We start from the raw sequence: 18,223 nt of genomic DNA, 5'->3' as shown, positions 1-18,223 counted from the left end.
TTTTCATACCACGCATTTTAACAAATAAAATAAAAAATAAAAAAATGTTCATTTACCTGTTAAAATTGAGTTGATAAAAACTGTGTTATTTTCTTTTGAATTGTTTCAAATTTTGTCATGTCGGGTTTTTTAAGCGTACTATACGGTATGAATTTTGCTCACTGTTGAAGGCGCACGCGGTAAGGTGACGATCGTAGGATGATATATAACTGCATAAATCCACGTTATTTGGACTCTGTTGGATAGTTGTCTCAGTGACAATCATACCACATCTTTACCTTTACTTATAAGCAGTGTTCCGTATTTACGCAACTCACTGGTTATGAATGGGTTAAAATGTCAGCTAGTGACTGGTCATTGATTAGTCTGTTACTTGATATAGAACAATCCAAGGTAGATATTTTTTATTTCAATATATTTTTACGGGGAAAAAACGAGACCAAGTTTTGTTTTTTTGGTGACCAACAACTCCGACATAATTTTTGTCATTCATTATTACATTTCACGAACAAGTAATGCTAGACAAGGTAATTTAACGATTTATCTCTTATAATAAATCAGTTATTCTCATCTGTCTACAGGATATTCATTTTGCGTGTCTCCACAATATTATAGAAAATGATATGATATCCAATGCATATTAAATGGTCAGAACTTCTTTTATGGGATTTGATTTATCTGTGGCAAAATCTATTAAATTAACACTCGATTCATTGCTAGTCTTTTCGTATTAAGACAACTAGTGTCATATTGTATCTTTTATAATGGAACAACAAGACATAAATCGCTGTTTGGTACTGACAAATAAGTACAATAAAGAATCGAAATGTTTCTAGTCAAATTAAAAAGACCTATCTATAGGGAATTGTACAATGGTTAACGTAATTGCATTTATGTATTCATTTCTATTTAAGTTGAAGGATATGCCAAACCGTCCGTTTTCACTTTTGATCTTATTTACCATGCAATAAATATCGGTTATACTTACATTCTGGTTATCCCAGATTGACATTTAGCTATAGGAAAATTGGTATTTTTCTGAAGACTACCACGCAAAATCCACTCTTTTAATTCCGGTAATCTCCATATTTCGTTTAGCTGCTCGAACTTGATTGTTTATGGCTTGCAATATGTATTCAGTATGGCAATGCTGATATTTCTTAAACTACTTTGCGATTATGTTAAAACGGAGGTAAAATTTTCCCTTTTGTGTGTTAATTAGAAAAAAAATGTTAATAGCTAAAGTTCGAAGAATAGTGCGTCTAAATATTAAATTAAAACATTTTACTAACCATTTTACATGTATCCATAAAATCCAAATGGTATTTAACCCGATACAATACTGTTGAAGACAATTATGATACAAACTTTGAAGATTTACATGTTTGGTAAACCCTTACATTTGTGCCTAAAATGCATTGATTTACTTCTGATAGAATTTTAGTTTTGGTATAGAAGGTTCTCCTTATAAAAAGTAAGGCGATGTGGTATAATTGGCAATGAGACAACTATCCACCAGAGTTGAATTGAAGTATATGTAAGCAATTATAGGCAATCGTACGGCCTTCGACAATGAGAAAAACCCATACCGTGTAGTCGGCTATAAAAGGGTCCGACATGAAAAATGTGAAGCGATTCAAACGATAAAACTAACAGCCTAATTTATAACAAACCAATTTACGAAAAACACATATGACAGACATAAGCCAATGATAACCACTGCACTATATGCTCCCGACTTGGGACAAGTTCATAGAAATATGGCTTGGTTAAACATGTATGCGAGCGCTTTCTCGATAAAGTTCAAATTCAGTAAAATATAAATACAATAGAAACAACACTGTAAAAACCTCCCATTTCCGAATCGCACCTCAGGACCCACATGCACCAGGAATGCCCGAAGTCAAAAACCCGATAGCGGGATACATAAATACCGAGTCACCTTAAAAGTCATACGACCAAAAAAAAAATAAAAAAATAACAGCACGAAGACAAATAAAGGGAAAACTGTAATAGCACGAAGACAAAAAATGGAAAAGTGAAAAGTAAATAAAAGGTACAATACAACGAGGCACAAAAACAACAAACATCTAAACAATAGATGCAAAGCACAAAAATAAAGAGTACTCGCAGTTCTAAGCCAATTTTAACTAATAAATAGATCATGTTTTCCCAGAATATTCATTCTCTCAGTTTGACTGGGCTATAGAATATAGTCAACCCTTAGACAGTGACTGTGCATGATGTATAACTATGAAGCCACGTCCGGTTGATATGGGGTTATTAAAGCTGTAATACCACCAAACTTAGTAGTACGTCACATCGGGTTTCATGGTTAAATTCGACTCCTTATGGTATCTTTAGCCACTTTATATAAGACAGTTCTGTTTTTGCTGTATTAGCTTTTTGCTACCCTTTTTCAACATCGCTGTCGAGATGTTGTAGATTATTTTACATGTAATAATAACACATATTCAAGTTTTTTCGTTGAATATTTTTTAAATCGAATAAATACTGAATTATATGGGTTCTCAATAATTTCTTTGCAATTTGTTCCCGACATCTAACTATTTTGTCATCGATTTTTAAAAGACAGGTTTTTTTTTCAAATAAGTCTGCGCTTTGAAATTATGAAATAATTTTTTCATTCAATTTAAACAATCGTTTGCGAAATAACAGTCATACATCTATGACAGAACTGCATATAAGAAATCCTCTTTTAGATTAAAATGCCAGTCTCTTATGAAAACACTCGTGTTATTAATCTAAACATCAACATGGTCCTTTGAACTCGTTGATTAAAATCGTGACGACAATTTATAAAAAAATGCAAGATATTGAAAAGACAAAACTTCATTATAGAAACCTTTGCAGTACACAGTTTGGTACAAAATGTGTACTTCAAAGAAAGATATTTACCTTTCAGTATTATAAAATTTTCGAGAAAAATGCGTTTAAACTTATAAAATCAGTTGATTCAGAAATTATTTAAAGAATTCTTGGTAATTAAGTTTGAAATTTCATTTTCACACCTCTTTTTTATCCCGATAAACTGAAGCCTTGATAAACATTTCAAATGTACCCCCAGATATGAAGGTTAATTCCATCTAAATAATACTGGTTTTTCAGAAATTACCAATTTATGACAAACGGAACGACTCGTTGTGATGTTTACCGTAAAACTTGTATTGTCGATTTCAGTCGTTTTTCCTCCCATCTCTGAGCAGTTGGTGTGTAGGGAGCACATACATGTTAATAGTGTGAATATACACAAGCGTATATAACTATCTGAGAGATGTGAAGGCCGTACGACGGAGCAGAAAGTTTGTTACTGCTGAGAAATGGGTAGTTGATAATTGGAAAGTTGAACACATTACGTTTGTCATTGATTCTAGTTTGAAGTCGTCCACTATATCAATATCGAAGAAACTACCAAGATATGAAGCAGTATTATTTCGGTAGTATCCTCAACATCAAGTGCATTGGGGTTATGAGATGCAAGCACTAATGAAATATGGATTATTGAGTGACAGAACATCATCTAAAGGTGAAATTAAACAACTTTGCAAGATGCGTTTTCTTTTTTGTCTTTGAGAAGGTTCTTTATGAATTCTGCTTCATACTAATACAAATACAAATACAAATAATTTTATTAATCAATCACAGTGTCCGTATTAGGGCAGAATAGTTAATAATATGATAAAATACGCCCGCGAGCAGTTTTTCTAAAGTGCCAATGAACTTGTCGACTCTATATCGAAAACCGATTCAAAGGCTTATTGGTCTCTTATTAAAAAACTTTTAAAGAGAACAAATAGTAGTTATAATATTCCATACACCAGAGAAGCAAAAACATCAAGTATTGTCCATTAAGAGTTCAGTCCTATGATTAAGTGCATTAAATAGGAATTCACACAAATTGCGCAAATCTTTTACATTTTCAGTGCTGAGAAGTTGAACTAATTTGAACGACGATGTAATAATAATAAGGTTTAATAAATTGTCTCCTTAAATCTCTATTGCATTCACGTTGTAATACAAAATGGAATCCATCTTCAATGGTATTCAAAGTACAAAGAGCACATTTTCTGTCTAACCTTTTTACTCCATAATAACACTTCAACAAACAAATTATGTGAAGACAATCTAAGACGAGTTAGATACACTCTAAAATTCATATGTTTAGTGAGATAATTCTGTAAATCTACATTAATGACAATATATTTATATAAATAACACTTAAATGAAATGTTCATTTGATCATTTAAAGTCTGCTTTGCTAGATCATATATTCTTGTTTTCACAATCAATAATATATTACTATCAATAATCAAATTGTCTTCGTTATACCAAATCTCATTTAAACCTACGTTAAATAATAATTGTTGAAGTTGATAAATCCAACTGCTTTTATTATTACAAAAAATATACAGTTGTTCCCTATAGCAGTTTTTAAGAATACAGTTGCTTGTGGATAATAATTTTAACCAGTACTTCACTATTTTATACATTCTAAAATAAACCATATATGTTGAAGGCCGTACGGTGACCTATAGTTGTTACTTTATGTGTCATTTGGTCTCTTGTGGAGAGTTGTCTCATTGGCAATCATACCACATCTTCTTCTTTACATTTTTTGTACACTGTTTGACACCTAAAATATTTTTGCAAAAATCAAGTTGTATTTTTTCAATATTTTGAGCTTTATGGAAGACCCATATATATATATATATATATATATATATATATATATATATATATATATATATACATTTATTTTTAAAAAGAACTGCATTATATATATATATATATATATATATATATATATATATATATATATATATAATATAACATTTTCCAAAAGACCAAAAAAGTGAAACGTATATTTTAACAAATCGCATTTGACTAACAGGTCGAACAACTGATGTTCTTAAACCCTGCTGACTGCCATTGACGATTGCCAAATAAATTGATCACGAGATGTAACATGGATCTTAATTATTAATTTAATACCAAACAGAAAACAATAAACTTGCGGAGAAGATAGTATACCGGAAACATGAGGTGCAAAAATTTGTATACCATATCCGGATTTCGACAGTTAATGTCTCTTCAGTGATGTTAGGGATCGAAACGGTATTTGGAAGGCCATATAATTTACCTCAATCTGTCGAAATCCGGATATGGTGTACACATTTTTGCACCTTATGTTTGCGGTATACTATCTTCTTCGCAAGTTTATTGTTTTCTGTTTGGTATTAAATTAATAATTAAGATCCATGTTACATCTCGTGATCAATTTATTTGGCAATCGTCAATGGCAGTCAGCAGGGTTTAAGAGCATCAATTGTTCGACCTGTTAGTCAAATGCGATTTGTTAAAATATACTTTTCACTTTTTTGGCCTTTTGGAAAATGTTGTTTGTGCTGTATTTAGACCCCTCTTCCAAGACATTTGTTTTACATGCACACGTATAAAAATTGCGGTTTTTATCCAACGCAATCATAGGTTTGAACGTTGTTTTTAATTTAGACTTGTATATATACTGGTGAATAAAAACAAGCTATATGGATTGCACTTGGAACACAAAAAAATTATAAAATAATAAAAATAATAATAAAGGGGGACAATTATTCATTAGTGCATCTCTTTCTTTGGACATTTGTTTTAAAAATTTATGAATTATATAAATTATGTGTGTGTCTTCATTGCTTAAAAGCCAAACTAATATGTTTTCATCAGAAAGTGTACTGAAATTCTTATTATTATTCAATTGATCAAAATATAGTTTGCCTACTGTTGTTAAGCATGGGCATTGATTTAAAAAATGTATTTCATCTTCAACAGAACTTTTACAGCATGAATGAGTACAAAAACAAATCGGCCAGTAGTTGTGCATAATTTGTACTCATTAGAAAAATTAATATTCTACTGAAATATCAACCCATCAAACTCAACAAATATGTTGTCCGTTGAAACGTCCAGCATTTTAATGATACCTTTGGTTTATTTGTTGCGCTATTCAGTGTGCTTCTTCACAAAGCATTTTTTTCGTTAATCCCAATACTGTCCATGACGTTACTATATAAAATCCTCCCCTGAAAATAATCGCAGATATCGAGTGTAGGACGATGTGTTGTCTTGTATAAAGATTTTATAGGAACTGAATGTTTGTCTGTACTGATTTTTATTGAACGCGTTTCTGTGAAACGTAAATGTATTCCAATGAACGCGATTAAACGTGATAGAGTTGAGTGCTTAAAACGATTTTAAATCTGCTACAGGTTCTTGTGTTTTGTAAGCAATTGTCTTTTAATATACGGAGTGTCTATTGTTCCGGCTAGCCGGAAGGATAGGTAAAAATCTCTATTGTTCAGGCCATCCGTTTGTGCATGGGCAAATGTTCAATATTAGCAACAATATCATGTGGCGCGGAAAGTGTCCGGGTTGAGGCGTCGGATTGCAAACGCGCGTATGTAATGGACGTTTTGAGAATTGGAGATCGTATTTTATATTTAAAGATCTAAAGAAAATTAGAGAGAATGTGATTGCCTTTAAAAAATTTCTATAGGACAGACTACAGATCAATAGCGTGTGCACGTAAACTGAGAGGAATAAAGCGTGAAATCAAACTGAAATTGCTGATTTACCCCCATTACCTTTATCTGTATCAATGGAGACAAAACGCATGAAAACGATTCACAGGAAACGACTAAATAAAATATACTTGGCTGCATGTTTTGTAAGTTCTACTACAACGGAGATCTGTGAACATGCACTGTTATGACTTGGCTTGGAATAGTATACCAGACTCGGGGTATAAACCCCCTTTTTATTTTATTATGTTTTACTTATTTTCTCAATAAAAAAATATTATGCTTTTGCTTTTATAAACACAATAATACTTTAAGGGCAGTTTACACGTGCCTTCCCTTTACTTATTTTCTATGTGTTAAAAATCATCGAACATTTTAAATAAAAAATGGTGCAAAATCAATTGACGACTGCATTGGAATTAAACACGAAGAAAAGCATTGATTAATTCATAATTTTCTTTAGGAATCATAGATATCCATTGAAGCCATAAATCACTGCATGGCACGACTCCTAACCTTGCAGGAAATTCATAGGTAGAACATAAAAAGAGGAGAGGCATTTTTGGCCCTAATTCCCTTATAGGCAATAAAACAGTCAGAATATGCTGTATATTATGAAGTAAATTCATTTGCATTTTGATTTGTTTAAGTGAATGGAAACGTATGTGCACAATTTTTTGCCAAGTGACTTTAATTCAAAAGTGTCTTTGCTGCATGTCGATATTATTGCTATATTCTTCTTTTAATCTCTTTCCAAGCAGTTTTTGTATACGTAAAATTGGCGTGTTCTAAAGAACAACCAGTAGAAAAATAAGTTGAAGTTGGTACATGATGAGTTTATTCCTATGGTAATTCTGTTTTTATTTAATTTTTTTTTTTATTAACATATTCGAGAACGTTTTATCTTGAGATTATAATTAGTGACGTCCGCATGGAGTTCCAATTCTAGGGATTTTTTTTGCAATTCCCTTTCCACTGGATGCTACAACAACTTAACCAAAAACATATCCTTCATTCATTGTCATGTATAGCCGGACATATAGCATGATATCAGTGAATAGCTATTCTTCCGGATGGCCGGGAGAATAGACATTTTTAGCTATTTTTTCGGCTAGCCGGAAGAATAGCCACTGCCTTTAATATATCTTAATGTTATTTCACCGTTAATGAATTTGGTGTCGATGCCTGATCTTTTAAAGTCTCTATAATTAAAATTGTATTATACATTTTTAAGGTATGTATTTAAAAAATGTGACATGAAAATTATTCATCTATTATCTACTTTTAAAATAATATTAAAAAGGTTCGGTTCAAATCACCATTAAACAACGTAGCAACAACCAAACTTCCCTCTTTTTCTAGAATTTAAGCGATTACCTGTTATCGTGAACACTTATGTCTACTTGTCCACGTTAGTATAGCAAGGTTTACAAGGGAAACAGTTGTTTACTCGTCAGTTTGATGGCATTCGGTTTTTACAATCATCAGGGTATCGTAGTCATCCATGACAGAAAATATGAGTGTTATTGCATATCAAGACAATCCACTGGAGGAACCATATCACATTAGTTCTTATCGTTAAGCCGAATGATTGTAATTAAGGATTGTACTTTTGTAGTTGTATTGTGCAGATTTGACATTTGTTATCGTATCCAGCATGTATTTCATCATCTTAGCATCGCAGTAATTAGTTTTAGAGATTTTAAAACAAACTTCTCTTCAACTGATAACTTTTACATCAAATGAAAATTACACCTTCTGGTTTGGAAAGATAACTTGTAAGTCGGAAATTGATTTGTTTGCTTCATTTCACTGACAGTATAATTCCATCACGACTCTAAGTAATATGTTGGCAACAGGGCGGAAATTGATATAAAGACAATGATACAATCCATAGAAAAACCATTTTGTTATCAGTTTTTAATTCAATTTGAGTGATACCAATGGCAATAGGGAATTTTGCGAATCCAAAGACATTGTATGGTGTCTCTAAGACATTCATCACATCTTGAATTCATATTTCATTTCTTTGAGTTATTTTTTTCCTTTTAAAATTTTCAAAAGTGATCTTGGTTTTCCTTAATTAATTTTGAAAGATGAACCATTATGTCATACATTACATGGACTTGGTTAGCATGTCGCTAATGTTTCCGTGTGTTGTTCCTAATGAGATCACATACTATGTTGGAGTCGCTGATTAATTATCACAGTATGTCTCTTTTATACAGAACTTTTCGAAATGCATTTTCATATTATACTAAATGATTTAATAGTAGAAAAAGTAATTTTGCAGACAATACAATTTTCAAATGAAAAAAAACGACGAAAGACAGTAACACAAACAACAGTTCACAACACAGTAAACTATACATGCTATATGAGTTAATCCATTTTCAACTGATTTGTATAGTTTGTTTTTATGTTGTACTGCTACACCACTGTCCCAGGTTAGGGGGAGATTTAGTGCCAGCAAACATATTTAACCCCGACACTTTAATTCTGTATGTGTCTGTCTCAAGTCAGGAGTCTGTAATTCAGTGGTTGTCGTTTGTTGCTGTATAGCCTTCTATGCGATATGGGTTTTGCTTATTGTTGAAGACTGTACAGTGACCTATGGTTGTTAACTTCTACGTCATTTGGTCTATGGCGAAGTGTTGTTTTATTGGCAATCATACCACCTCTTCTTATTTTTATATATACGTCACAGTCACTGACAGCGAGAAATAGTTTTACATTTAGCATATTAATATCAACCGGTTCAAATTAAGAAAAGAAAACACTCAGTCGAAATTAAGTGAAGTGGATTTTTTTTGTTTAGCGTCATTTAGTAAAACAATTCTCTTAAAATTTAAGTTTCTACTGAAACAATTTTTTTCCATTTATTCAATCAAATGCTGATATTTATATGTCATTTCAGTACCTATAGAGGATGGACCATTTGGAAGTCTTATATGGAAGGTGAGTGTTTGTCTGGCAACCAAAGATTGAATCGTTGTTTCCAATATGCGACATACGTGTAAATGATTATTGAAAAACATGTTAATTACAAATTTACAGTTTGACATTCTGTCATAGATTATTATGCAATGTATGATACAGACTCAAGAGAGTACAACACGTTGCAATGTATGATACAGACCCAAGAGAGTATAACACAATTGCAATGTATGATAGACTCAAGAGAGTACAACACGTTGCAATGTATGATACAGACCCAAGAGAGTATAACACAATTGCAATGTATGATACAGACCCAAGAGAGTATAACACAATTGCAATGTATGATAGACTCAAGAGAGTACAACACGTTGCAATGTATGATACAAACCCAAGAGAGTATAACACAATTGCAATGTATGATAGACTCAAGAGAGTACAACACGTTGCAATGTATGATACAGACCCAAGAGAGTATAACACAATTGCAATGTATGATACAGACCCAAGAGAGTATAACACAATTGCAATGTATGATAGACCCAAGAGAGTACAACACGTTGCAATGTATGATACAGACCCAAGAGAGTATAACACAATTGCAATGTATGATAGACTCAAGAGAGTACAATACGTTGCAATGTATGATACAGACCCAAGAGAGTATAACACAATTGCAATGTATGATAGACTCAAGAGAGTACAACACGTTTTTGTCTGTTAATCCTCGTCATATTGGAAACAAAGGATTTTTAAGTGCAATTAAATAAGAAAACTGAAGCATAAAAACAAAACAGTGCCTTAACAGAACATCGGAAATCGTTATAATTTATAAACTGAAAAGTATTACTATAATCATATCATTTGAGTCATGACAATATTCAAGCACGAGGAGTGGATACGTAATAAGGGACTGACAGCCTAACGTATGGAACGCCATAGCTGCCTTATGATAACGATAATCATATCATTAAGGGTTGAGATATAACATAAAGCAAATGTTCTATACCATTACGAAATTTGACTATACTACTCTGTCAATTTGCTATATCACTTAGATAAATTTATATACTATAAAGACGTTTTGATATAACATGGAGTTACCTGTTCATACTATTTTGTCATTTTACTTTGTCATGAAGATATTCTTTTATACAATGAAGACATCTTGATATAACATGGAGCCACCTTTTCATATTGATTTGTCATTTTACTATACTATTCTGTCATATAACTATCTTACGAATATGAAGTCGTATACTATATAATACAAAGACATCTAGATATAATATGGAGCCACCTTTTCATACTGTCTTATCACCTCACTGTGCTATTCTGATAGATTGCTATATCATAATGATACATCTTTATACTATAAAGAAGTACAGTTACTGATTTAACAGTAATGCTGACCGAAAAATATAAAAAAGGCGCAAGTTTTTTAACAATTAAAATTGTCAACCTGTCGACCTGTCGACTTGTCAACCATTACAATTATAATTTTCCATTCATCAAATTGTCAACTTGTCAACCTGTCAACTTGTCAACCATAATAATTATAAAAAGAGACGTATTAATTAACTATTTTTATAACTATAATACGAGTTTTTATTTGCGTAGGAATACATATTAAAAGCCGAAACTAAATATCCGTATACTCCAGTTGAGCCTTTTTGTTTACGTAGAATTTAGTAAAATCGAGGTGAATATGGCATGTGAAAAATTGCCTCCCCCCTTTTTATATGATAAAAAGTCCATATAACTCTGGAAGGAAAAAATTTTACTAAAAGTTCTTGATCTTGATATCTATATCTTTAACGGGAAGCTTAATACCAAAATTTACGATAAAAGAGATCCTTTGCATCGGAAATGAACACATTTATTCTTAAACCAGTTGTTGGCATGATACACGTTATGTTCTTCTCGTATATTTCATGATGGTATGATACTAAACCCCTAACGGGAGGGATTGTGCTTGATTTTCATATGATGAAGATATAATCTTTCAATCAGTTTGATTTGGGTCTGGAGCTGCCATGTCAGTAACTGCTAGTAGTCTTTCCATTTTCAATTTTATTTTTGTTAATTTATGTTGATCATTGTCATTTTGCTTAGTTTCTTCTGTTACTTATTTAAACATCAGATTCAGGCTTCTTTTAAACTGAGTTTTACTGTGCGTATTGTTGTGTTTTTGTTTATTCTTCATTGGCTGGAGGTATAGGGGGAGGGTTGAAACATGTTTAATCCCGCCGCATTTTTGCGCCTGTCCAAAGTCTGGAATCTCTGTCAGTCTTGTATGTTGTTTTTTTTAATTTTTGGTTTATTTATATGTTTCGAAGTTTAATGAGACGTCCATTTTCTCCGAACTAGTTTACATTGCCACTTAAAGCCCGCCTCCGGGTGCGGGATTTTTCTCGCTGTGTTGAAGACCCATTGGTGGCCTTGAGCTGTTTGCTCTTTGGTCGAGTTGTTGTCTCTTTGACACATTCCCCGTTTCCATTCTCAATTTCAATATCATTTTTTTCGAAAAAGAATGATAAACATTACTGTTCAGGAAAAGATTTGATAAATTCTAGTTGTGGAATACAAGTGTATGTCAATTAGACAGCACCACAACGGCGCAAATAAACAAAAGGCTTGTAGAGGACAACAAACAGTCTTCAACAATAAACAACATGTGAAGTACTGAATCGTCCAGAGTATAAAAGGTCATGAATAAATTAAACAAAAACGATTAAAGATATGCTATTTTCACTATCTTCTCCAAATAACAAACAATTTAATGATATGACCTAAAACAACCACAAATGAGGTTCTTCACTTTGGACAGTCATTTTTTATACTTTTGTAGTTATTTTGAATTCTGTACTGAAATTTGGTGAAATCCTGTTAAGATACAAATATGGTTTTACTTTTAATGTAATTGATCAATTAAAAAAAGATTCAGGATTGCAGAGTTTGCTACACTTTTTTTAGTATGTAGAGACATTAACCTGTTTAATTTTATTTCATCATATGAGCAGTTTATTTTTTGTTCCTTTCTTAAAAAAACAACCATGGAATCATACCTTGGATTTCGTAATATAATGCTTTGAGTTGAGATATTGACATGTGTTGTTTGTTGTCTAATATGTTGTAGCTTTGTTTGCCTTTTTAATTATGTTTACATTTAAACATATGTTTTTTTTATAGGATAAAAAGTATCTTATTAGTGTTTTGATACCGATAGTAATAGGAATTGTAGGAGCTGCTTGTATCATCGGAATGACCTATACTGCCAGATACTGTCAGAAATATGAAGCCAAAATAAGAGATATACGATCGACAATGATTCAACAGGTATATAATAAAGATTATAATGTAAATGCAGTATTATTCTGTATGTGCCTGTTCAAGGTCAAAAGACTGTAATATAGTGGTTTGTCGTTGGTTACTGTCTATCAAATTTGTTTATGGTTTTTGTTTTGTACATTAATGAGACCTTGAGGTTTCTCGTTTGAATCATGTAATATTTTGTCGTGATAGTTCCTTTTATAGCTTACTTTACGGTATGGGGTTTGCTTATTGTTAAAGGCTGTACGGTGACCTTTAGTTGATTACATCTACGACATTTGGTCTTGGTGGATAGTTGTCTCATTGGCCATCCAGTCGTAAAACCTCGGGTGCATCCGCTACTCTCCTTCTTAGGTGGGGGAACGGAGTCGGGCGAGTTTATACGAGTGATTGGCAATCATACCACACAAATCTTCTTATTTTTATATTAATCATTTCTGTCCTTAAAAATATAACATTTTTTCACAAAGGAGAATAAATACTAACAACTTCCGTTTTCATACATAATAGTCCTGTTTTTAGAAACACGACTTCTGCTTACTGTGTATTATTTTTTACTTATTTCAGTATTTCATTTTATTTGGTAATGGGTAAAAAAAATATGCCAAAATGTAACTGTAGCTAGTATTAACAAACTACTACTCGTCCATCCATAGTGATTAATTTGTTCTTCTTAGTTTCAAAGTTCATGCATTGACTGACCGTTACTTGAACAGTGATCTGCAAATAACCTGATGTTCTACTTTATTTTGACTAGCAATTTGGTATTAAAGGGAGCAGTGTTTAATTTTTAAGCACGACAATGATAGCGAAGAGAAACATAAAATGTCTTATTACGAACTTAATGTGTTGAGTTAATTATTCTGTAGCCTAACACATTCATGCAGATAGTGACTTCAAATAAAAATAATAATCATTATTTTATAGAAACTTGGTTTTAAAACACTTCAAAATGTAGCAGATAATTTTGTTTGTGAACTGAAAACCCATTTGAAAAGTACTTTATTCAATTAAAAAAGCTTTCCACGTCACTTGTCTGTAAATGCAAAGTTTACATTAGGAAATGATAAGGATGCATTATCTTTATAACTAGAAAGCCGTACCTAAACAAATACTTTATCGCATTAAATGTATATCTAATAAAACAAATATGTCTGGAAACAAATATGAAAAAAAAAAATAATGTTATATGAAGGATTGAAGCGGATCCAAAATATGAATAATTGTACTGATGGAAACATAGATGGATTCTTCAGTAATGCTGTTTATATTTACTCACTCCTAATCGATCGATTTTCTTACAGTATTATATTCAATTTGCTGTTTTATTGATGTGCAGACACTTGCATAGGCATTAGTTTAAGGTCATATGAAACGTGTTTCTGGTGTTTATAATGATAAGGAAAGTATTGAATCAATGCATGCATTTATACTAAACTAAGTCCTAAGGGCACTTTGTTCTTACATTTTTCGAATCTATAATGTATTATCGACAAACATATTTCATCCGCTGATTGTTTATCAAAAGCTTTGGCTGCTAATTTACTTTCGGGTTTTGTTGCCGAAGTTTACAGAATCGTGACCTTGAAAAACAATCAACACAAAATCATGGAGCACGCGAAAAATTAGTAAGATAATATGGCTAAAATGTCTATGGTATTTTTTTGTGACTTATGAGTTTGAATGTCCCTGTGGTATCTTTTGCCTCTATTCTAAAGATTTTGATAAAATAAAGGATCTACTTTTAAAAGGAAAACTTTGTTCATGTGCTTTTTTTTTAAACTTAGCCATTCAAGTATATAAAACATATTCATCTGTTTTGTTAAGTTTGAAGTATCATATGACTTAAATAAACATTCAAATACCAGAGCAAAATGTTGGAAAACAGACACATATTTTTAAATTTTTTCATGGTAATTATACCCAAGTGTAATTTAGAAAAAAAAAGATAGTGAACTGCGCCGTACATTATTATTTTGAGTGTTGTCAAGGTAAAAAAAAAACACTTTCAAAATTTCTTTATGAATTAAATCTATTTGACTTATAAATTTCCCAAATATTCGGTTTTTTTTTGCCATTCTAGATCTGTAATGCTTTTGTTGACAGATAGTTATACGTTATGAATTGTGACAAATATTACGGTTTGAATTTACTTCTATTTAGTAAATTTGGCTGATGGACTTATTATTCAACATTGCATGTTTGTCAGAAAAAGAGTAAACATTATTTGTTGGATAAAATGTCTTCTAAGCCAGTGAAACTTTTCCAAAAGTTTAATGATTCAATGTCGTCCTAAATACACATATTACTGGTATAATATCGTTTGAATAGCCCGAGCGTAATTCCCGGTTGTTTATACATAAACATGTCATTCTGTTTAATTTTGTAGTAGTGTTTTATATATTCTCGACAGCAGGAAAAGTAAAATAACAAAAAATACCGAACTCCAAGGAAAACAAGGTCCCTTATGAAATGGCAAAATCAAAAGCTCAAACGAATGGAAAACAACTGTCATATTCCTGACTTGGTACAGGCATTTCCTTATGTAGAAAATGAATTTTCATTATGGCTCATCATTTTTTTTTATGTCAAAGTAGAGTTATCTCTCTTACGCTTCGTATATGAAAGAAAGAGTAGAAAAGTAATAAAATTCACATAAGTAAACAGGCAAACTTTAAAAATTTCACAAAACATAATGTAAATATTATCAAAGATACAAAATATGCATATCATTAAACAGAAAACTACAGATTGAGTAACATGAAATCCCCGAAAACTAGGTGTTCAACTCGGGTAATTGAAAGGGTTGGCCGTTTCTGTTTTTCAAGAGACGCATGTAATTTGTTATTTGTTTAAAGGCCCGTTTATTGAAACCAAGATAATGGTTGTAACAATATATTATTTGAAAAGGTTACTGCAGTTTATATATCTTCTTGTCTTTTCAAACATGTTTAATTGAAAAAAGAGAACTGGCACCTATTACACCTTTGAATTATTTCTTGTTCGTCAATTGTTATAAGATATTTTCAGAAAAACTACTGAACATCAAAAAAAGGAATAGTTTTCTTTTTTTTTCTATACCAATCACTTAATTTCTAAAATACTGAGTTGAAGTTTGTTTCATTTTCAGACACCAGCAAGCAACGATCAGATCGTTTTGCTGACAGATTCTTCGGACGAATTATGACAATAGAAGACCCTGAAAGTTTCTCTTACCTATAAATATCAGAAATATTGTATCTGTAAATATATATTAACTTATAATATCTGTAAATGGTATTCGAGTTGCAAGATTGAAGGAACGATACAGTAGTGTTTACATCTGTGCAAATTGATGTTTCTAACGAAAAACAATCATAACATTGAATGATATGATAATCATAAACATGTTTATACGTCGTTTTTGAAATGTGTATTCGAAGCATCTGGCGTTAAATATATCAATTAGACATTGATTAGCAAAGAAGGAGTTCTTAAGAAATTAATTTCTGTTTGATAAGATTATATCATATAGAGTAGATAAATCATTACTGTAAGCAAAGACAATTTAACCTTGAAACGCAGCTTATTCTTATTTTTTCACACTCCTGAACATGCAGAGGTTGCAATTACATAAGGAATTTAGAACACCAAACTCAAAAAATTTGAAACCCACACGGATGTATAAATAGCAAGTCAAAGAGAAGCGAAATATACCGCAGGGACTTTAAAATGTACAAGTATAAATTTAAAAAAATAAAAATGTACAAGTACAGAAGCACTAGCCATTTGGCAGATGGTAAATTTTTGTATAAAGTTTCTCATAATCAATTCTGAAATAGAATAATGGGTTAACGTTGGAATAGCAAGAGTTCAAGTTTTCTTTACATGTCCAATTAATGTGTTGTTTGAAAGTTTTATCACTGAAAAACAATTTAAACGACTGTGACATCCAGCATTATTGAAAGACCATTTTATCTAATTTAATATGAAATTTTCATTTATTTAAAATAAATCCCATGCTGTTTGATAAGATTGTGTGGTAGTGTATTACTCATACAATCTGATTAAAATACAGAGGATTGTGCTATCATTGTAAGCGAAACCTGGACACACGAGTTGTTTCAATCACAATGTATATCATACTGAGTACAGATATCATTAATGTAAGCAGATACAAATTGGCATCAGAAACGTAGCTTATCCGTACTTTTTTTATACTCCTGAAGAAGTTAAAACCGCAAGACACATAAGCCTAATGGCAACATTTTAAAACAAGTTCCTTAACGGTTGTAAGCGCACAGATTAGAAGAATCTAAACATATGTATTTTAACATATTTATTGATGCAGATGAACGGTTTCGTATGTAATTAGTAGCCAGTACATCAATAAAAGTAAATACATTAAGAAGCAATGTTTTTAGCAAAGCTAACTTTGTTTGATATCTTAAGTCCACATGTATATTTGTGTGTATTTGTCAAGTTATCGGGGAAAAAATGAGTCTGTTGTCCTATAAATTAAAAAATGTCCATTATATTGTTTGTTTTTTCTATGTAGAATTATTCACTTGACCATTTCTCCCCTGAATTTTTACACAATTTGGTTAAATGTATTGTTTTACTCACAGATTTTAGGGAATTTTTCAGAAAGTCTAAAGTAAAAGTTCTCTCATTCTATATGCATTAAAACTAGACCTGACCAATTTGATAAATTCTGTTAATGCTCATGCTGATTAAAGTTTGCTCTCTGGTGTAATTTCCGCACATATCCATTCAAAACATTGAGCTCGGTATTTTCATTTAATAATTCGAGAAACAGATTTTTCGATTTTACACCGTGGTCCTCGCATTATAAAGTTTAAAGACAGCTGGTTCTTACTATGTCTCGACTGTTTTAAATTACCAGTGATTGTCACTGCACAGCAAGAAATAAGGTGAATTCTTTCAACTGATGATAGCTTTAACTGGGTCTAAAGAAAACAGTAACGATACTTACATCATGGTTGACGAATACTGATTTATTAAGACGAGTTTTGATTGAGATTTTTAGACGATGTTGTATGATTGTCAATGAGACAACAATTAAGACGAGACCGAAGGGCGAGGATATAAACAACTATAGGTCACCGTAAGGAATTCATCAATAAGTAAAACCCATACCATATACCGGGTAGTAAGCTACAAAAGTCTCCGGCATAATGAAATGTGAAACAATTTGAAGAGAAAAACAACGGCCTGATTTATGCTTTAATAATAAGCGTAAAACAAATATGACAAACAGCAACCAACGATAACTATTGAGTTACAAGCTCCAGACTGGAGACAGGTACATACAGAATGTAGCGAGGTTAAACTATTTTGTATGCGCTCAATCCTCT

The 18,223-nt window shown here is 31.7% G+C and overlaps 1 protein-coding gene across 2 annotated transcripts in view; it reads left to right on the top strand.

Annotated features, from left to right (window-relative positions):
• The window catches only part of LOC127738220 (uncharacterized), a 45,452-nt gene extending 28,082 nt beyond the window's left edge, over nucleotides 1-17,370 (top strand). For both annotated transcript variants that reach the window (XM_052249396.1, XM_052249395.1), the window contains exons 3-5: nucleotides 9,514-9,554; nucleotides 12,726-12,872; nucleotides 15,997-17,370. In XM_052249396.1, the coding sequence (XP_052105356.1) occupies nucleotides 9,514-9,554; nucleotides 12,726-12,872; nucleotides 15,997-16,053 (245 nt within the window). In that variant the 3' untranslated portion in view covers nucleotides 16,054-17,370. The remainder of the gene's footprint in view (nucleotides 1-9,513; nucleotides 9,555-12,725; nucleotides 12,873-15,996) is intronic.
• The last annotated feature ends 853 nt before the right edge of the window (nucleotides 17,371-18,223 follow it).

Source organism: Mytilus californianus, unplaced genomic scaffold, assembly GCF_021869535.1.
Source record: "Mytilus californianus isolate M0D057914Y unplaced genomic scaffold, xbMytCali1.0.p SCAF_4, whole genome shotgun sequence".
Lineage (NCBI taxonomy): Eukaryota > Metazoa > Mollusca > Bivalvia > Mytilida > Mytilidae > Mytilus > Mytilus californianus.
This window is presented reverse-complemented; position numbering and strand designations above follow the sequence as displayed.